This window comes from Thamnophis elegans, chromosome Z (assembly GCF_009769535.1).
Source record: "Thamnophis elegans isolate rThaEle1 chromosome Z, rThaEle1.pri, whole genome shotgun sequence".
NCBI lineage: Eukaryota > Metazoa > Chordata > Lepidosauria > Squamata > Colubridae > Thamnophis > Thamnophis elegans.
Genome location: NC_045558.1, coordinates 13314255 through 13336691, shown reverse-complemented (window position 1 = coordinate 13336691; position 22437 = coordinate 13314255). Strand labels below are relative to the sequence as shown.

Sequence of the window (22437 nt, the reverse complement as noted above, 5' to 3'; positions counted from 1 at the left end):
ACAGAGGTAAAAACTGCTGACAGCTGAAGACATTATAGGAACTTCTCTTTCTTGTATTTTTCCTATGTACTTCTCTGTAACATTCCAAATGAACTTCTCCTTTTCGAAATGTCATGCTTGTCTCGTGTATGGAAACGCCTTGAGAATGCACAGTGTGGAACACGGCATAAAAGTAGCATCCTGGACAGAGCCCAGGCAGTTCAGATTTTGGTGTGTGAACACGCTGAACTCTATGCATCAAATAAACCTGTTTCTCTCACCTTCGTGGTATCGAGTCCTGGTCTTTCGTAAGTAGATTACAAACCTCAATCTGCTGCAACATATGGAACAACTTAATGTAGTGTGTAGCTCCCTCTGTTTAATGCAATTGTTTCATGCCCTATTATCACCACCTTTTCTTCTTCTGCACTGTTGGAAGCAGAAGATGTGATACATGGTAGGAAAAACTCAAGGGATATTATCACAATAGAGTTTGAGTTATCCATCATATCATATTGTGAGAGATAGTGGGAGGAAAAAGACACAAATCTCCCTTTGATGATAACTCATGTATAATTTTCTCATGTGTTGTGAAAACAAGGGAAAGGATAGCTTACATTTGGTCAGTGATATGTCAGTAGAAAGAAATAGGAGAGTAAATGAGGGCGTTTGTTTGCTTTTACTTTTCACTTTTGCTGATCACTTTCACACCTTGAGCAGAATTCTATGAGGCCAAGAAGAAATTATGATACCTAAGATGCACTAAACTGACTGCAGGTTGGTGCAGTATCTTAAACACATTGCTGTGTAAGTGTTAGCAGCACATTTTCCTCAAGTGTTGGCAGAAATCTTAAACCTACATTTTGTCTATGTTTTTAAGAATCCTATTTTCCTTTAGAATTACAAAAGATAATTAAACAATGTCATATGCCATGCTATTGGAATCAATTCATTATAGAGGTACATGTGTCCATGTGACTCTCTGCAAAGAAGAATCTCAACATGTGATCATAATGGACCATTCCCAGTACAGAAAAATATTGTACTGGTCATAAAATGATCAGTCAATGTGACTGACCTAATTTTACACCTTTTTTTTTTGCAGCAATCATTAAGTGATCCAATGGTTCGCTGCCAGTGTGGCTTTGCTGAAAACTAGACCAATTGTTGGTAAAACCATTATAAAATAGACTCACATGATCACGGAACGCTGCAAACTACTGTATATGCAGCCATGTTGCCCAGCAACTGAAGTTTAGTCATGTGACCACAGATGGAGCCTGACCATTGGAACTTCCAATCTGGGTCCTAAGTCCCTCTTTTTCAGGTAGCTCATAACTTTGCGTGGTTGCTAAGCAACTGGCCATAGGTTCAGGTGTGAAGTGCTCAACATGCGACCGATCTTAGGTCCTTGACTACGACTGACAGCTCGCACCTATTGGTTAAGATGCCCCAGGTCCTGAAAACGGGCTTTTACAGTGTTATTGGCTGCTCTGTTTGACAGCTCCTGCATAAATAGCTGTAAAGCAGAGTAAGATGCTGAAGTTGAAGTTCTTGTTCTGTATACGTGTTCTACAAATAAAAGCTGTTAAAAGTACCTCAGTTGACTCCGACGCCTATGTTCTACCCAGTGGTGGGTTTCAAAACATTTTGGAACCTCTTCTGTAAGTGTGGCCTGCTTTCCGGGTCCACTGGTGGAACCTCTTCTAACCGGTTCGGTAGATTTGACGAACCGGTTCTACTGAATAGGTGCGAACTAGTAGGAACCCACCTCTGTTTCTACCCAGTCTTCAATACTGGTGACGAAGGTGGGATCCTGAGGTACTCACAACGCTAAAGGAAAAGAAAAGAAAACTTTTTTCCCCTCTCACCGCTCTTCTCAACTTCCACCTGCTTTGAGAGATCGCTGCTTTTCCTCAATTCGCTCCTTTCGGGTGTACTGCGGAATCCTGGGATGGTTTCCTCAAGCGCTTTGAGTGCTTCCTCAAAGCGAACAACTTCCACAAGCTACCTGCAGATAGGAAGACCAGAGTTTTCCTTGGCTTCTGCGGTCCAGAAATGTTTGCAACCGCACGAGCCCTGTCAGCACCAGCATCAGACCACTCGCTTGCCTGGGACACTTTATTGACTAAACTAAAGAACTATTATGTATTCCCTCCCTCACGCATTGCTCGCCACTACCCTTTTCGACCATGTGTTCAGACGGAGGGGAATCTGTCAGTCAATTCCTCACCTCACTCCGGGTTGCAGCCATCCAATGTGAATTCCCAGACCTTGACAATTCCCTGGAGCAATTTGTCTGTGGAGTCAGAGACATCCACCTGAAAAGGCACCTGCTGGCGTGCTCAGAGGTGACATTGCAAGCAGCCATGGACGAGACCAGTGCACTGGCAGGCATGGCTGAACAGGGGGCTATCCCAGATTGGGATTTGGAGGAGACAGGACCATCAGGGGTGAGGGACAGCTGTAACGGGCAGCTAAGGAGGCTCCTAAGGCATCCAGAGCCACTAAGGTCACTAAATCTGCCACAAAGGCAGAACAAAGAAGGCAAAAGGCCCTGGAGAAAGAATTTCAATGGGCCCAAAGGCAGACTAGTCAGGAAATCCAGGTTTCTCTCCCTCCTGCTACGGGGGATCAGGCTGCTTCCCCTGACCCCCCCAACGTTACCACCTATGGGGAGGTATCAGCACCTGGATGAATCAGAAGGGGAATTGTCTTCTTCCTCATCATCTTCAATAGAACCAGAAACTGGTGTTCCCCCCACTGGCATACATGCCACTTACCCAGAAGCTGCCTCCATCGAAGATGTCATCAGGGAGTTTGACGACGTCTTTGATGGTTCCTTAGGTAAATACAAGGGCTCTCCCGTCAGTCTTAACCTAGACCCCCAGATAGCCCCCATCAGGCATTAAAGCTAACAGGGTGCCATTTGCCTTGAGCCCCAAAGCTGAGCTGCATAAGCTCCTGGCACAAGAAGTCCTGGAGCCTGTCGACCACTCTAAATGGGAGACCCCAATTGTGATCCCCATTAAGGCAGACGGGTCCATCAGGATTTGTGCCGACTATAAGTCGACCATCACAAGAGTTTCCAGGCAAACCCATATCCAGTTTCGGTTGTGTAGCACTTGCTCCACTCTTTGGGGCATGGCTGCATATTTGTGAAACTGGATATGGCCCCCACCTACCAGCAACTCTTGCTGGATGACGAGGCCGCGGCTGCCCAGACCATTGTCACCCACCGGGGTGCTTTCCACTGCTGCTGTTTACAGTTCGGCATTTCCGTGGCTCCGGGACTTTTTCAAAACCTGATGGAGCGATTGCTCCAAGGCCTTCCCGGAGTCCTTCCTTATTTTGATGATGTTCTGATCGCTGCTGGCAGCCAATCAGAACTCATCAAAATGCTTCGGAACATCCTCTCCTGCTTTAGGCAAACAGGACTAAAATTGAAGCATAGCAAATGCTGCATAGGAATGCCCCAGGTGGAGTTCTTGGGCTTCTTCTTTGATGCCCAAGGCCTTCACCCCACTCCTGCAAAAATCAAGGATGTGCGGAACGCCTCCATCCACACCTGCAAGGCTAAGCTATAGGTGTTCCTTGGCCTTTTAAATTTTTATGTCCATCTACACAAGCATCACTAGCCGAGCTGCTCCATCAATTGCTCAACAGAGCGGCTCCCTGGCACTGGGACAGTCGCAAAGCACATGCACTTGCAGCTGTCACATCCATGCTTATGTCAGCAGCTGTCCTAGTCCAATATAGTGACAGGCTACCCTGACATTAGCATGTGACCCCTCCCCTTATGGATTGGGGGCCGTCTTCAGCCACATCTTCCCCAATGGCTCAGAGGCCCCCATCGCCTTTTACTCCTGGACTCTCTCTGCAATGGAGAGCAACTATAGCCAGATCAACAAGGAGGCTCTGGCTGCAGTTTCCGGGATTAAAAGGTTTCATGAATATCTGTACGCTGCCACTTCACCTTACTCACTGACCATAAGCCTCTCCTTGGGCTTCTGGCCGATGATCGCCCTACCCTTCCTATTTTGTCACCGCACATATCACGGTGGACGGAATTTATGGTTGCCTACCAATACTTATTGCAATACCGGCCTGGGAAACAGCTGGGGCATGCTGATGCCCTCAGCCACTGCCCTCTCCCTTCGGAAAGCCACGACCCTGCCCCTGGCCCTGTGGTCTTGTCCATTGAGGACCTTGACCTTCTGATGTTGGTTTCAGACATTGCCCATCATTCTAGGGTTGACCCTCTCCTCTCCCAAGTCATTAACTGGGTGCACAGGGGGTGGCCCTTAGGCAAGGTACCAGACGAGTTCCGCCCTTACACGGCTCGCCAACTGGAACTCTTGCTCCAGGGTAGATGTCTGCTCTGGGGGATAGGATGGTAGTTCCCTCCACCCTGCTGGCCCAGTTGCTTGATGACCTCCACTTGGGCCACCCAGGCATAGCTCATATGAAGGCCCTGGGCCGCAGCTATGTCTGGTGGCCCAAGATGGATGGGGCCATCACGACTGGGGAGGAGCGCAACGGGGATGACCTACCTCCATGGTTGACGAGCCACAACTGAGGCATTCTGGGCAGATCTGGAGGTGCCCCACCTATTTGGCGGATTTGCGCATGCTTGGGGAGAAGATGTGTGAATTCTTCGACTTGCGATCACTCTTAGGTCCTCAACTTACGACCGGCCTCAAGTTACAACTGACAGCTCGGCAACCAAAGGCTCACGCCTATTGGTTAAGATGTGCTAGACTGAAAGCAGGCTTTTACATTGTAAAAGCCCACTCCTGTATAAATAACTGTCAAGCAGAGCAAGGTGCTGAAGTTGACGTTCTTGTTCTGTATGCATGTTCTACAAATAAAAGCTGTAAAAAGTACCTCAGTTGACTCCGATTGGTTGATTTGGTTTTGATTTTATTGGATTAATATGCCATCCTTCTCCCAAAGGACTCAGGGTGGCATACAACATAAAAACATATATGACAAAAGTTAGAAAAGATTAAATAGGCAATACAATAACCTTCAATTGACAATTTACGTCAAATTTAGGATTAAATTAAAATTGACAATTAAAATTATTTTATTTTATTCTATTCAGGCCAGGCCGGCTTGCTGAAAAAGCCAACTTTTTAGGGCGTGCCGGGAGGACCGGTGGTCGGGGGTTATGCGAAGCTCCATTCCAAAGGGAAGGCACTCCCCTAGAGAAGGCTCTCCCCCTGGGGGTCGCCAGTTGACACTCCCTGGCCGACAGCACCCTGACGAGGCCAACACTGTGGGATCGCACTGGACGGTGGGAGGCTACCGGTGGCAGTAGGGAATCTTGCAAGTACCCTGGGCCTAAGCCATGGAAAACAACCGACAACCAGTGCAAGCCTTCTAAAAGGGATGTAACATGGGAGCACCTAGCCCCATGACAACCTGCGCGGCCGCATTCTGGACTGGCTGGAGCCTCCGGGTGCTCTTCAAGGGCAGCCCCATGTAGAGAGCATTACAGTAGTCCAGGTGAGAAAGGACAAGGGAGTTAATGACTGTGCACAGGGCATCCTGGTAAAAGGCCCCCCTGGTCACCGCCATAAGATGTTCTTCTAAACTAAGCCGCGTATCCAGGAGGACTCCCAGATTGCGGGCCCTCTCTGAGAGGGCTAAAATTTCTCTCCTAGTCATCAAAGATGGTACGTAATGCACAAATCGGGATGACGGGAACCACAGCCATTCAGTCTTGGAGGGATTAAGCTTGAGCCTGTTCGTCCCCACCCAGATCCGCACAGCCTCCAGGCACCAGAACATCATGTCGAGGGCATTGGTGGGGTGGTTTGGGGTAGAGATGAAAAGTTGGGTATCATCAGCGTATTGATGATACTGTACCCTGAAACCAGCGGTTTCATATATATGTTGAACAGGAGGGGTAGGAGAACCGAACCCTGGGGCATCCCACAAGTGAGGCGCCTCAGGGTCGATCTCTGCCTCCAGTCAACACCAACTGTGATCGATCCAAGAGGTAGGAGGAGAACCATCGCAAAACGGTGCCCCCCACTCCCAACCCTCCGAGTCGTCACAATAGGATACTATGGTCGATGGTATTGAAAGCCGCCGAGAGGTTTAATAAGACCAGGACTTCTTGGTTTTGGGATGTATTTAAGAGGGAGAATGGGGAAAGGAGAATTTCCAGAGACAAAATCCAAATAATTTTAGTGGTGAAATTTTGGCAGTATGAACTTGGGATGGTTTCTGCTCTTTGGAACAATTTCCCCTTCTCCCTATATATGACACCCCAACGCTTCTCGCCTTTAAAACATGCTTAACATTTGGCTTTCCCCCCAAGCATTAGGGGTCAAGTTGAGCGGGTGCCTCTCCTGTGAGTGGTTGAATGCTTGGTCACATTTTACATTTTATATTTATATATTCTTGACTTAGTAATTAGGCTTTTTCTTTTTGATTTACTGTGTTTATGTTGAATGGCGTCTTTGCGCTGTCTTATAAATTTATGAATGGATGAATGAATGAATGACAGAGGGCTGCTTGCTGTATGTCACCTGCACAATATAGACCAAGATTCTGGAGAGTATTCTCTGCCTAAATAGTGAGATGTGCAGCATATAAATTTACTAAATAAATAAATAAAAATCTCCATTTGAAAGGTACAAAAGTATTTTGTACAATTTCTATGACCTACTGTATTTAAAAAGCAATTCTCTTGCTGAATCTTTTCCAAATGTCTGCTCATGGTAATTAATTAAAATACATGTTTGTTTTTTAGGTTTTCTATGTTTGGGTGAAAGCAATTTATACCCTCGGACACAGTGTTTCTCTCATTGCTCTGATCACAGGAAGCATCATTCTTTGCGTTTTCAGGTAAGTTTGTTGAAACATGGCAGGGACTAAGTATTTTGGAACAGTGGCAGAATAGGAGAAGGTAATGTTCTCATTCGTCACTTAACAGGTCCGTTATTTTACATTTTAAATAAAGCCTCCTTTGATTTGAAGGACATGACCATGTGGTTATCTTGGCCACCATATGGAAATTGTTTATTGTTGCCTTCTGGGGTATTTTTGGACTCTACATTTCTGGGATCTTCATCCAAAGTCTAAATAGGTTGGATGCTGTCTAGGAAAGCTGATCCAGTTGTTGAGATTTTTCATTTGTTCAGATGGGTTTAATTGCAACCATTTAATTAAAATAATAAATGGAAAGCAGCTGGTTTGGTGCAGACCAAAGTGCCACTCTGTAGTATCACCTATATTTGTAAAAATCCTTTCGGAATCCAGACAAGCCCTCTAGATATATAGATGAATACAATCCTATGCTTTGCTAGCTCTCTGGAGCGTGCAATCAGTCCAGCAAGGAGGCCCAGCTGCTGAGGAAAATAGGTGAGTGGGTGGGGAGATCTAAAGGAGGTGATGTGGGACAACCTTATTGAATTGCCTTCTGACTGGCTGTTTTCGTCAACTCGGCCATTTCCCGAATGAGCAGAGCTTTCCCTTGGCAGCCATTTTTATGTGAGTAGTACCAACATCATTTCAAAATTTCCAATGTATCCAGGGCCTAAAATGGATTTAGATCAGCAGCAACCATAGAAGATTTGTTTCATTAAATAACAGGGCTGATTAGTGAACCTAATTTTAACTGGGCAGTGTTGTACTACAGAAAGCTTGTGAGTTCAGGGGAAAGTTCCAGAGAAGATTGCTAAAGATAATTGTTGGAAGAGCAAGGCTCATACAATGAAAGACAGGTTGCACTGCGGGACCTCCCCCCTCCCGCACCTTGCACAAAACCTCCCCAGGACCAATGAATTCAGAAGATGTTCTACCAGTCAGAGTCATGAAAGAAGGCAGTGCCAGTCATATGAAAAAATGGGCAGTAAATATTTAGTCCTTTCTTTATCATATCTTTAGGATGTAAATAAAGAAAAGAGTAATTAGAAATTGCCATACATACTTATATGATAGAGCAATAATATTAATAATATAATAATAATATAATATAACCAATAATAGGTTGCAAATATACACAGTTAAAAAAAAACCAAGACTATATTTCATAATAGGAAAAAGTTATCTCTGTAAAAAGGCAGTTTAAAAGAAGCGAGTGCTGAAATGCAATTATCTAGTTTCGTGGCACCGGTGGCACGCAGAGCTCTCTCTCTCTCTGCGGGCATGCAAGCCATCGTCCCAGCTCAGCTCCACTGTGCATGCGCGTGCACTTCCCACTGGCCAGCTGACTTTCAGGTCTCTGCCCTGAATGCGCAGGGGAAGGGGTACATGTGGGAGACACACATGCATGCGCAGGGGGCTGGGAGGGTCATGCACGCATGCGCAGGGGGCACCCCCCCATGGCCCGTTTTTGGTCCCATGTGGCTTCAGGGAGGCCTGCTAGGCCCAAAACATGGCATGGGGGGGTGTCACATGCGCAGGGGGGGCTTGGTGTGTTTGTGTGTGTCACACGTGCATTTCATTATGCTTTCGGCATGTGATGACAAAAATCACTGATCTAGTTGTAAAATTAGGTTTTCCCTTTCATGTAAAGGGTGTTCTTCTCCTGTGAAGAACATTCAAGTATTTGCCAAAAATATGTACCCCTCAACAGGGTCCCCCAAGACATGAAGGTAATCTTAGCTGGCTGGCTAAGCCAACATATTGGGCAACAATAATATAAGAAGATGCTAAAGATGGATTATCACTTTAGTAACAATGGCAAAGGCATCATTTCATACTGCATAGAAGAAAACAATATAAACCACTCATGTTTTTTTATCAACTAGACCACGTGGATAAGTAACAATGGGATATTTCTAGGAAAATTGGTACCCCAGAAATCTCACCCTCTTTACAAAGAACAGGAAACTGCAGTCTGGATGGAGCATGTAGAAATAATAGTTTCTTGAACAGTAGACTGTGCTAGGAGATTTAACACATCTATTTTAAGGGAATTTTGTTTTTGTTTACTTGCTAAGCCATGTCCTTCATTTCCTCTTGGAGTTTGCCCATATTCATGTTCATTACATCAATGACACTATCTAACCATCTCATCCACTGCCGTCCTCTTCTTCTTTTGCCTTCCATCTTTCCCAAGATCAGGGTCTTTTCCAATGAGTCCTCTCTTCTCATTAGGTGAGCTATTTCAGCTTTGGGATCTGTCCTTCCAAAGAACAGTCAGGGTTGATTTCCTTTAGAATTGACTGATTTGATCTCCTTGAAGTCCAAGTGACTCTCAACAGTCTTCTCCAACACTGCAATTCAAAAGCACCAATTCTTCAGCGCTTCCTTCTGATCCATCTTTCACATTTGAGGAAATAACCACTCCAAAACCCAGCTCATTCCAAAAAACAAAAAAGAGGCTAAAACTGTTAAACTATATTTCCTCCTTGCAACCCTCCAAGGAGAGAAAGAGAAATGAAAAGCATCCTTGCCTTAAAATAAATCACTTTAGCAATTATTTTAAGTTAAGACACAGCCATCAGTTTTTCTCAGTTTTCAGTGAAATCCCTCAAGATCCCTCATTTGTCACACAAGACCGTGCAAACTAGAGTAACTTTGCATTTTAATAACTATTTAATTTTTATTCTGTTTGGGTGGAGCATGAGAGATTCTGATTCTTTACTGCTAACTCTGGACTATCCCCTAAAAGGAGAGCTTTTGGCATTATTATGTCTCAACAGTAAAGGCGATGCAGCTTGTAGAATAGCAGAGGGCAAAGCAGAATATAGATATGGGGCACTCAAGAGCTACACCCAGAGGTGGTATTCTGCCATTTTGGACCAGTTCGCCCAAACTGGTAGCGGAAATCGCGGGTGGTCCCGCTCAAGTTCTACGGCATCCCATTTCGGCCAGTTCTTCAACAAAAGCGCATGCGCGGAAGGCTGTGCATATGCATGGAAGTGGCACGTGCGAGAAAAGCGACTGAACCTCCACACACGCTCACATTTGTAAACCGGTAGGGAAGATAAGTGAATACCACCCCTGGCTACACCTACATTATATTCTTTTCTTAATTGTTCTTATCAAAAACAGACGGTAAGTAGAAAGATCTTCAGCTATACTTTGAGTTTTTTTTTCTCTTTCCATATGCAGGAAACTTCACTGCACTCGGAACTACATACATTTGAATCTGTTCCTGTCTTTCATTTTAAAGGCAATCGCTGTCTTAGTTAAAGATGGAATCCTCTATTCCGACACTAGCCCAGCTAAGTGTTCAGATCATGCTTCTTGGGTAAGTGGAGAAGTTGTTTTGTTTCTGTCATGTCCATGATCTTTGACATCATTGTAGGTTATCAGCAAGGGTAGTGAGACTTCTGTTCTGGCTTGCTGGAAAAGAATTTGAACATAGGTCTGCAAGGTGGTGGTGGTGGTGATATTATTTGTGCTGATAAATAAATAAAGGGAGACTATTTCAAGCTATTTAGCTCTCATCAGCTAGCCATTATTTTTAATTAAAAAAACACACAAATATAACAAAGGAAACAGTAAAAATATTGGGTTTCTGTCGTGATGGACTCTTGTGACAAGCCGATTGACAGATAATGGAAGCAGTTAGCTTCCTCCCATAATTGGGGCTTACCAGGGGTTGTGACTCTAAATATAAATATAAATATATATGTAGCATTAGATGCAGCTGATATGCTGATTGATTTTATTAAAATCAAGGTTCTCCTTCATCAATCTTAAATCTTGATCAGTGCTATAACAGCATGTAAAGATTCCAGAGAATGTACATGACAGAGCAGTTGGTTGTGTGTGTGTTTTTGTGTGTGTGTGTGTGTGTGTGTGTGTGTGTGTGTGTGTGAGAGAGAGAGAGAGAGAGAGAGAGAGAGAGAGAGAGAGAGATTTGTGTTTTTATGCCTAATGTTGTTTTTCTAAAGAAAAAATGAAAAAGGGGACCATATCAAGGGATGAAATGAATTTACCAAAAGAGATAGAAATAAGAATAAGTTGGAATGCGGTCTGGAAGCCTTTATTTCAGGTTTAATAATTGTAAAATCACTACCGGCTAGCACTATGGGCATCTTCCCATCTGAAACTTTGATCCATCTATCACTGAATTTGCAAGATCATCCTAGCCAAAATGCATTTTAAAATTTCCTAACAATGAGTGGTGCTAGAAACGGAAAGATAATTTGAATATTTTTTTAAAAAAAAATGAATAGTGATATGTGTGAGTGTATGTATGTAGTTTTGCCTGTTGACACCGGACAATATTAATCTATCAAACATCTTAACTTTTGAAATTGAGAAATAAAGGTAGCAGCAGCTCTTAGCATGCTTAGTTTGGCAGGAAGAAACAACTCTAGTGGACATGGAGGGATTTATAGTGAAATTGCATGCCAAGAGTGTTATAGCACATGTAATACATCTCTGGTAAACACAAATCGTTTTACAGTGCTTGTAAGAGTGCCGTAACACATACACGCCCATAGGGAGAACTGTCACAGAGCATTATAGAGTATGATTTTCATAGATTTTATTCCTCAGTATGAAACTCAGTAATAGTATGAGGGACCTGGTGGCTCAGTGTTTAAGATGCTGAGTTTATCAATCAGAAAGGTTAGCAGTTCGAATCCCTAGTGCCGCATAACAGAGTGAGTTCCCATTACTTGTCCCAGCTTCTGCCAACCTAGCAGTTCAAAAGCATATAAAAATGCAAGTAGACAAAATGTATGAAATAATGTAAATGCACAAATATATGTAGTCATAGTTAAAAAAGATTTATTGGTATAGATAAAACAGACACAACAGATAGGTAAAAAAATGTACTGTGTTGCAAAGATGTGAAGTTTGTACAAACAAAATAAAATTTATTTTAAAAAATGCAAGTAGAAAAATAGGAACCACCTTTGATGGGAAGGTAACAGTGTACTGTACACCTTCATTTAATCATGTCGGCCACATAACCACGGAGACATCTTCAGGCAGCGCTGGCTCTTTGGCTTTGAAATGGAGATGAGCACTGCCCCCTAGAGTCAGGAATGACTAGCACATATATGTGAGGGGAACCTTTACCTTTATAAAAGAGAGAAGTCTTGATAGAGAAGACAGTCTGAAGAAATACAGCAATTAAATATTTTTCTCAAATCCAATTATATTACAATTCCCTTCCCTTCCGCTTAATTAATGCGAACCAAGAATCTGATAGCAATTGGAGGAGTTTTAGTCTTCAGCATGAAGCTTCCTCATATGTAATCCCTTTCCTTCCCCTGTTAATTAAATGTGACATGGCTTTTCACAAAGGTATTCTGACAAAAATGCTTTGCATGTTCAGTCTCATACAATTCAGATGGGAGTGACTGCCTTGGCTAATTTGAGAAGGAACATTCTTCTCCTCCCCCTACTTCTGACTATTTCTTCAAAGTCCTAACTTGCTGGCATTGTTGTAATGTGGTCCATGTGATGAAATATCTGCAGCAACGAATCACTTGTGCTGTGCTTTTATTCTGGTTTACTTATACAATAGTCAAGCCATGCTTTTCAGTTTTTCCTCAGGGTTGTGCATTCCATGAGCTATTTTTTGCTTCTGGCACAGCTGCCGTAGAATAAACTAACTTTAAAAAGGGATGGGAACATGTTTCCCAAACCAAATTACTTCTGATTAATGGGTGGTCTTAAATACCTCTGCCATCTCCTGATTCTCAGAGGAGATGACGTTTTTAATTCCTGGGCCTTTTTTTTGCACTGAAATCTGTAAGAAAATCACAGACAAATTTGATTGTAAAAAAGAACACAACATGACGAATATGCCACAAAGTTAGGAGGTGAAAAAAACCAAGTACATCAGTCTCAAACCTGGTTTTGAGAAGCACTTGGCATTTGCTTTCATTCATTGAACTTAGTCCAAAACAGTTGAAAGAGCCTGTTTCAGCCCATCAATAGCTAAATTCATGGAAGGAGAAATCTCTTGTCAAAGCTTGTGTCTATCAAAAGAGCTTTTAAACAAAGGAAACCATTTACTGTGTTACAGCAGATTCTTTGCATAAACATTTCATCCTTGATTTGTAACTTTCAGGTCGGCTGCAAGGCTAGCTTGGTATTTTTCCAGTACTGTGTAATGGCCAACTTTTATTGGCTCTTAGTTGAAGGACTTTATCTCCACATCCTCCTTATGATCATGTTCTCTTCTAACAGACACTTCTCCGCATATCTCCTTACTGGATGGGGTAAGAAGGTCAATATAGTTATCTCTGTTTTTTATTCCTTCCCCCTCAAGATTTGGGATCCTGCTTAGGGCTTCTAGAATTTGAGACTTGGTCAAGCTCCATATTGTTTGTGTTGATAACTGTCCCAACTTTGACCCACTATTGTTTTGAAGGTTCAGCAAGTGCAAAACTAATGGAGATGCACAGAGATGTTGCCACATGGCTGACTGGATTTATGTAGTTTGATGGGTTACAAATATTTTAGTCCCCTGACCTTAGTGTTTAATCCTTGACTTATGACCTCAATTCAGCCCAAACTTTCTGTTGTTAAGCAAGACTTTAAGTGAATCCCCCCACCCCATTTTAGGACCTTTCTTGTCACAATTCTTAAGTGAATCATTACTAGCACAGTTATTAAGTGAATTTGGCTTCCCCATTGACTTTTGGTTGTCGGAAGGTCACAAAAGATTAATCACTTGACCCCGGGACATGGCAGCCATCATAAATATGAGCTAGTTGCCAAGCGTCTGAATTTTCATCACTTGACAATAGGGATGCTGCAGTGGTTTTAAGTGAGAAAAATGGTCATAAGTCCAGTGATATTGTAAGTTTGAACAGTCACTAAATGAACTGTTGTAAGTCGAGGACCACCTGTATTTGGACAGACAACTACAGAATTCCTGAAGAAGCATGGGGGAAATTCTCCAATATTGGTGGAGATAGCAGCCAGGCTGGGTTTACTCTATCCAAGTATCCAATTGGACTGAGTCTACAATCTGTGATGTCATTGTGCACTGGTGGCTCCTCCCAGCTTCAGACTCAGTCTATTCAGGACTGAACGTGATATTTGCTCTCTCCCTGGTAGATCAGAGATAAATTAATTCCAATTGGCTTTTTTCTAAAACATTTTTTTCCAATTTAGGTCTCCCTGCTCCATTTTAAATTAGGATTGAGCAGGAGATGGAAAAATTGGCCAGCAGGGCCTGCGGTCCGGCTGGATCGTTGAGGCCTCAAGGCTGTGAGGGCAGCGACTGCGCCCTCAAATTAGTTCTGGAATGCTGTGTCGCAATCCTTGCCAAAACCAGACCACCAGGCTCACGAGCGCTCACTCAAAGGCTTTCTGGATGAGTGGCCTCAGATCTCCATCAGCTCACGCTTTTTCCTCGGAGCCGGAATATCACCTAACATTGCCAGGGGTGTGGAAGCATGGCGGCCATTTTTTTTATAAAGAATTTTTTTTAATTTTTGAATAAACACAAACAGACAAAGCACAACCCCCCACACACAAAACCATCTTCCATTACAAATTGTAGAAAGTGTGTCGATTGGTTACAAAAACCTCCGTGCTTCCCTTCCACAGTCATCGCCTACAATTCATATCAAATCATATATTTTAAATCAAATATATTTATATATATTACTATCATCATACCTCAACCTTCATTTGACTATAATTATTTTTACATCCTTTTATATAAAATATTCCAAATTTAAAGCAAAACCACATAATGGCAATATCATCCAGTAACATTATATCTTTATAACATGTTCTAAATAAAAATTGGTTATATTTAATAACAGAGTTTCTAAACCTCCGTTCGTAGTCACCATTTGCAATTTATATCAAATTTCCTCTTATCAAACCAATACATTTATATGCATTATTATCATTATCAATCAATTATTTAACTGTATCTATATCACTTCATTTTATACATAATGCTCTAAATTTAACTAAATTTGACTTAATTTTTTATTATACGTTTTCATTACATCAACCTGTGTTTTCCAGTAATAGTCCAGTGTTATGTCTCTTGCCATTTTGTGGCATTAGTATTCTGGTTATTTCCTTAGTAAGTTTTGTATGGACTTCTCTTCGCAACTTATGCTTATTGCATACCTTGTGTAAGCTCGAAACCCTCCATCTGCTTCTTCGACCAGCTTAACTTTGGTTATCACAAGTGCTTCTGACAAAATTTCTCCCCTTAGCTCCACCAATTCTTCTCTCTTTTCTTCTTCTATTCTTTGAAATCTGGGGTAGAGCTCCAGTCCATCTATCTCCCCTTTCCATATTCCACTCTTTCCAGTTCCAACCACGCTCAGTTCACTGTCAGTATCAACAATTTTCTTGTCTCTTTTATTTTTTCCTTCAGTTTTTAGAACTCTGACCTCCACTTTCTTCATTTGATGAACATCCTCAATTTTTCCATCAAATTTTGCTGTTCTACGATCTATGTTCTCCAATTTCTTCTCAATTTTCTGTTACTTCTAATAATTTTTGAATTTCAAACATAATCTTTTGCAATGTTAACGTTTCTTTGTCATGTTGCGCCATTCTTCCAACTTGCAAACACTGCCACTCTGGCATTCAAAACTTTTTAATAAATTTAAAGCAAGTTCATTTACAATCTTTCAAGACAAGGCTTTGTTTTCATTTCACTAGCTGCCAATAAAGCTCCTGAAGAGCACCTGTATAAACAGCCCATGCTCTTCTCACTATCACTCTCTGTAAACAAGCTGAGGAACCTTGAAATGCAAAGTCAAATGATCAAAGAGAAAAAAAGAAAAGACAATATTTCCAAGCCTCCAGCATCCAAGTGGTGGTGATACTTCCTTTCTCTCTGTTATTACAGCCTTTTTTGTATTCCTTTTATATCTTCTTTATATTCCAGGCTTAAAAAAAAACAAAATTCTTAACATCCACTTGTTCGCTGATTCCTCCGTGGCGCCTCTAACCTTCATCAGCCAGTCATCCAGAAGGTACCCAACCTGGGACTTGCCCAAGGTGCTGGAGGTGCTCACTACTCCACTGCTTGAGTCCTTGCTTTCGAGGTCCTTAAGGCACCTCTTGCTCAAGACCGCATTCCTGGTAGCCATAACATCAGCCAGGCATGTCTCTGTCAGTCAGACAGGATCTCTGCATTTCCACCCTGACAAGCTGGTGTTACACCTTGACCCAGCATTCATACCAAAAATCAACTCCAGATTTCACAGGGCCCAGGAACTGGTCTTACTGGATTTTTGTCCATCTCCCCAATGTCAACTCAAGCATAAGTGGCACTCCTTTGACATCCGAAGGGCACTACAAATTTACATCAGTCACCTTCCGACGATCAGAGGCCCTGTTCGTGTCTTTCTGACAGGTGTCTCTGGGGGTCAAAGCCACACCATCAATCCTAGCCTGTTGGATTTGGACATGCATCAAACTGTCCTACAAAGCTTAGGCATTACCACCACCATGCCACATCACAGCCCACTCCACCAGGAGCGCGGCCACCACAGCAGCATGGACTACATAAGTGCTCATCGAAGAAATTTGTCAAGCTGCCACCTGGACATCACCCACTCCTTTCTTCCAGCACTACAAATTGGACAGATATGCGTCGGCTGATATGGCATTTGGCCGGAGAGTGCTGCAACAGGTGCATGTAACATAATGGACACCAGACCGGACATATCCCCACTTTTAAGGACGGCCCTGACTTTGGTATGTCCCAGCCTGGCTGCTATCTCCACCAACATTGGAGAATGGGTGTTGGTTCTTACCTGAGATGTCTGTTCTCTGGGCGGTGGAGACAGCAGCCGGCCCCACCCTGTAATGGTCCGGTCTCAGGTCATGTGGAGGAGAAGGAGAGAGAGCATTCTTTTTATTTTATTTTTCTTACATTTCTCATATCAGTCTACAGTCCAATCTTCGTCAAAGCTGGAAGGAGCCACTAGTGCACAATGACATCACAGATTATAGACTCTGTTGTATATTCATGAGCTATGCATAGCTCATTCAGTTCAGCACTGTTACAAAAGGCCAGCAACAGCCTGCTGTCTCCTGATTGGCCAGGACGCAGCAGGAGCTGTTGCTGGCCGAGAGTTACATTTGATTGGACAGGGGACTTGACAGCGGTTGCTGCCCAGTCCCCGGTCTCCTATTGGCTGTTATATTTCATTCACGTTGTATAAATACCTTGGCGCGCGCAGCGCCTGTTTGAATCGCTGTCATCTTCGTTTTCTCTTGTAAATAAAGAAGTTCTTGTTAGCACACCCTGGCTGTCACATCCCTCCTTTCAATCCTCAATACTGGCGACGAGGATGGGATCAGCGATTCCCGCGAAGCTAGGGTGAACAGGAGAGAGAGAAAAGAATTAGCCAGCTGCCGCCGCGTCAGAGCCAGCAACGAACGCTGCTCAGGAGAAAGATTTTTTTTTCCTTCCTCTATCTCTCTCTCAACCTGAATCGGTGCCAAGATGACTTCAGCGCTCCCTCCGTTCGCCCCCTTTGGATCAGCCGGAGAATCCTGGGAGGGATTTATGGAGAGGTTTGAATGCTATCTTATAGCATCAAAGAACCAGGCACAAACGGAAGAAGAGAAATGTAGCTTCTTCCTCTCCTGCTGCGAACCCGCAATGTTCGCCTCTGCGAGAGCCCTGGCCACCCTGAGGCCAGCATACAAGCTGGGGTGGGACGAGCTGATGTCGAGACTCAAGAACCATTACGCCCCCACCCCGTCAAAGATCGCGCGCCGATTCGCATTTCGCCGCCGGGTCCAAAAGACGAATGAATCCATTAGCCAGTTCCTCGAATCGTTGCGCACGGTGGCCGCTCAATGCGATTTCTCCAATTTGGAAGAAAATCTTGTAGAACAATTTGTTTGCGGGGTCCGCGACGTCAACCTGCGAAGCCGCATGTTCCGCAACCACAATATCACTTTGCTCCAGGCCGTGGAGACTGCCAGAGCAGCCGAGCTCTCTGAGCAGTCCACGGCCGATATAGAGCGCTTACAGCTGGCTTCCCCTAACCAGTCACCAGCGGGGCCGCCTGCTCAAGCAAATATGATTGATGACCAGCCGCCAATGGAAGACCCGGAGGAAGAGTTCGTGGGACAGATGAGGGCACAGCCAAAACGCAAGCCCCAGCCGCAGTCAGCTCCGCAGTCCACTGCTAGCGTGCCCTGCCGTGGTTGTGGCGGCCGTCACGCCCGCACGGCCTGCCCCTTTCGCACCGCTATCTGCCGCAGATGCAAAGGAGAAGGACACATTGCCAAAGTTTGCCGGGCTCTCCTGCCCGCACCTTCGTTCCTACAATCTACTGTCCAGCCCCAAGCGCAGTCGCGCCGCCAGCAGCCGCGGCCCGCTCGGCGGGCTGAAGACTGCTACTCTACCTGTCAGCCAAATGCCTCTGACTGTTTGGTTAGCCAAGCCTCTGCCGGAGCCCGGAAGGTCGCTACCTCCGTCCAGCTGGAAGGTCAGCCTTGCCGGATGGAGGTGGACTCCGGCTCTTCCCGATCTCTGTTGCCCTGGTCCCTTTTCTCCCGCCTCTGTCCCAAAGTCTCCCAGAGCCATCTGCAGCCCTCTGAGATCTCCCTGCGGGACTACCAGGGAAAATTAATTCCCACCTTGGGCTCTTTCCCTATCACAGTACGATACGGCCCATTCCAGGGAAAATTGCCCATCCTGATTGTTAGGGATGACCTGCCGGCCCTCTTAGGCCTTGATTGGTTCCCTGCCCTGGGGTTGTCCATTGGGGGGGTGCACCGGGTAGTTCCCTCTTCCTTGGAAGACGTTTTAAATGACTTTGCTGACGTCTTCGACGGGCAGCTCAGCTGCTATAAGGGCACCCCCATCTCCCTTAGCCTCAATCCCGATTAGGCTAAAAGCCCGCAGGGTGCCTTTTGCCTTGAGGGCCAAGGTTGACGCCGAGCTTGATAAGCTCCTGGCGCAGGGAGTCATCGAGCCCGTGGACCATGCCCGCTGGGAGACCCTCATCATTCTCCCAGTCAAGCCGGACGGGTCGGTGAGGATTTGCGCCGACTACAAGTCGACGATCAACCTGGCCCTTCAGGCAAACCCCTATCCAGTCCCTGTGGTGCAACACCTGCTCCATTCCTTGGGGCAGGGTTGCACGTTCGCCAAACTGGATATGGCGCAGGCCTACCAACAGCTCCCGGTGGATGACGATGCGGCGGCTGCCCAGACCATCGTCACCCATCGTGGGGCTTTTCGTTGTCGCCGCCTTCAATTTGGTGTTTCCGTGGCCCCGGGGATCTTCCAGAGCCTCATGGAGCGGTTGCTCCATGGGCTTCCGGGCGTTGTACCGTATTTCGATGATGTTCTGATCGCTGCTTCCAGCCGCTCAGAGCTCATCGAGATACTCAGGAAGGTCCTCAGTCGTTTCAGGGGCGCGGGCCTAAAACTCAAGCGCAGCAAATGCTCGTTTGCTGTTCCTAAGGTGGAATTCTTGGGCTTCATGATTGACGCCCAAGGCATCCACCCCACGCCTTCCAAGGTTGCAGCCATTAGGAACGCCCCTGCAGCCACCTCCAAGGCGGAGCTGCAGGCGTTCCTGGGGCTTCTTAACTTCTACGCCCCCTTCATTCCTCACAAGGCGTCACTAGCCGAGCCGCTGCATCGGTTGCTCGACCGATCCGCGGCCTGGCGCTGGGGGAGCCGCGAAGCGCATGCGTTCACGGCTGTCAAAGAGACGCTGACGTCATCAGCAGTCCTGATTCAATACAGTGATAAGATGCCTCTGACGCTAGCGTGTGACGCCTCCCCCTACGGTGTCGGGGCGGTCCTGAGCCATGTCCTCCCGAATGGCTCGGAGGCCCCGGTGGCCTTTTATTCCCGGACACTCTCCTCGGCGGAGCGCAATTACAGCCAGATCGACAAGGAGGCTCTGGCTGCAGTGTCCGGGATTAAGAGGTTTCACGATTACTTCTACGGTCGGCCTTTCACTCTTGTCACTGACCGTAAGCTGCTCCTTGGGCTTTTGGCAGGTGACAAGCCGACCCCCCCCATCCTCTCCCCCCGCATGACACATTGGACGGAATTCCTTGCAGCGTACTCTTATACGCTGCAGTACCGTCCCGGCAAGCAGCTAGGGCACGCTGATGCCCTGAGCCGCTGCCCCTTGCCGGAGACTGACACCGCCCCTGTGCCAGGCCTCTCTGTCCTTACAATTGCGTCTTCCGGCCTCCCCATCTCTGCCGCGGATGTCGCGGCCTATACAAAGGCCGATCCAATCCTCTCCCAGGTCTCTTCCTGGGTCTTGAGGGGATGGCCTACAGACAAAGTGGCAGAGGGCTTTCGGCCCTTCAAAACTAGGCAAGCGGAGCTCTCCCTCCATGGGGGGTGTCTCGTTTGGGGGGATTGGGTAGTGATCCCTGCTGCACTTCGGCCACAAGTTCTGCCTCTGCTCCACAAGGATCACCCAGGCATAGCGCGGATGAAGGCTTTGGCCCGTAGCTATGTCTGGTGGCCCTTGTTGGATTCAGAGATAGCGGCCTATGTAGGCCGCTGCACGACATGCCAACAGTCCAGGCCCAACCCCCCCGCCGGGCCTGCTCGCGAGTGGGAGGCTCCGAGAGGCCCGTGGTCACGCCTCCACATTGACTTCGCTGGTCCCTTCCACGGCCAGAACTTCTTGATTGTGGTGGACGCCTACTCCCGGTGGGTGGAGCTGGTCCTGATGGGCTCCACCACGGCCGAGAGTACGGTCCGGGCCTTAAGGAGGTTATTTGCAACCCATGGGTTGCCGGACATAGTTGTTTCAGACAACGGGCCCCAATTTACGTCCACCACCTTTCAAGGGTTTCTGGCTGAGCAAGGGATCCGGCATGCGCCTACAGCACCGTACCACCCGGCCAGCAATGGCCGGGCGGAGCGGGCGGTCCGCTCAGCAAAGGAGGCCCTGGGCCGCATGGACCGGGGCGACTGGCAGGCGAGAGTGGCGGCTTACCTGCTAAGCCAGCATTCCACCCCCTGCCCAACAACCAACAAAAGCCCCGCGGAGCTCTTGATGGGCCGGCGCCTGCGGACTCCCCTGGATAGGCTCCATCCGCTCTATTCAGGGGATCAGCCGAGCAACCTGGGGGTCCTCCCTGCCTGTTCCTTTAAACTAGGGGATCTGGTCTGGGCCCGCTCCTTCTCCGGGGACCCCCAATGGGTTCCTGCCACGGTAACCGCCCTGACCGGCCCCTGTTCTTTTAGGGTCGGACTGGCTGACGGATCCCAATGGAGGCGCCACCTGGATCAACTAAGGAGGCGCCTCCCGCCCCAGGCCGGCAACCCGGACCATTCCCAAGACAACACCGCACACCCGGGGTTGCCGAATGAGACCTTCGCTGAACCAGGCCTCGCCTTTCCATTGCCAGACGGTGAAGGGGCTCAAACCGAGGAAACACGTCATCGGGCCTTCACAACACCAGGCCCGGCCTACCCGAGCGCCCCCTTCCGGGGAGCCCAACAGACTGCTCAAACCGCCGCAGCAGAGGCCCCACCTATCGCTCCTACCCCCTGTGACTCTCCTCCCATTCCATACACTATAGCTAGGGACGCGCCAACACAGCCCGGCCTACCTATGTCGTTGAGCCCGCCTTCTGGGCCTTTCCAAGATGGCGTCCCTTGGAGCTGCACCCCCTTCAGGGAGGAGCTACAACAAGCAGGTCCAACTCCGCCGACGACTCCTGTAGAACTGCGAAGATCTGGGCGGGTCAGGCGCCGCCCCGCCTATTTACAGGACTACGCATGCTCCACCAGGGGAGCATGCGCGGATCTGGGGGGAAGGGGTGTTGTATATTCATGAGCTATGCAAATATAGCTCATTCAGTTCAGCACTGTTACAAAAGGCCAGCAACAGCCTGCTGTCTCCTGATTGGCCAGGACGCAGCAGGAGCTGTTGCCGGCTGAGAGTTACATTTGATTGGACAGGGGACTTGACAGCGGTTGCTGCCCAGTCCCCGGTCTCCTATTGGCTGTTATATTTCGTTCATGTTGTATAAATGTCTTGGCGCGCGCAGCGCCTGTTTGAATCGCTGTCATCTTCGTTTTCTCTTGTAAATAAAGAAGTTCTTGTTAGCACACCCTGGCTGTCGCGTCCCTCCTTTCAATCCTCAATAGACTCAGTCCAATTGGATACTGGATGGAATAAACCCAGCCTGGGTGCTATCTCCACCACCCAGAGAACTGGTGCCAATGCCCATTCTCAAGTGAAACCAGAACCATGCTGGAAAGAAGATTCAAAGTCACTGGGTGGGATAAGGTCTTGGCATAAATGGAGTAAACTTTAAGTTTCCAGAAACAAAAGTCAGGGAGTCATATTGGGGCACATTCAATGAGTATTTCTCTTAGTTGCAAAACACATTGGACAGCTGCTGATAGTTATATAGACTATTCTGGATGTACAGACATTTTAGCTGTTTATTGGATTTGGAGACCACTCCAATTGTAGATGATTAAGAATGGTTTAGACAAAGACCAAATAGTAATAAACGTGTTTCCAGAAGACTAAAAACAAGGCCAATCTATTAGTGCTTTGCCTCAGCTAATTCTCA

The 22437-nt window shown here is 46.4% G+C and overlaps 1 protein-coding gene across 1 annotated transcript in view; it reads left to right on the top strand.

The window, feature by feature from the left end:
- The window catches only part of VIPR2 (vasoactive intestinal peptide receptor 2), a 93774-nt gene that overhangs the window by 50217 nt on the left and 21120 nt on the right, over positions 1-22437 (top strand). The window contains exons 5-7 of the mRNA XM_032234977.1: positions 6746-6840; positions 10057-10195; positions 12983-13133. Coding sequence (XP_032090868.1) covers positions 6746-6840; positions 10057-10195; positions 12983-13133 — 385 coding nt within the window. The remainder of the gene's footprint in view (positions 1-6745; positions 6841-10056; positions 10196-12982; positions 13134-22437) is intronic.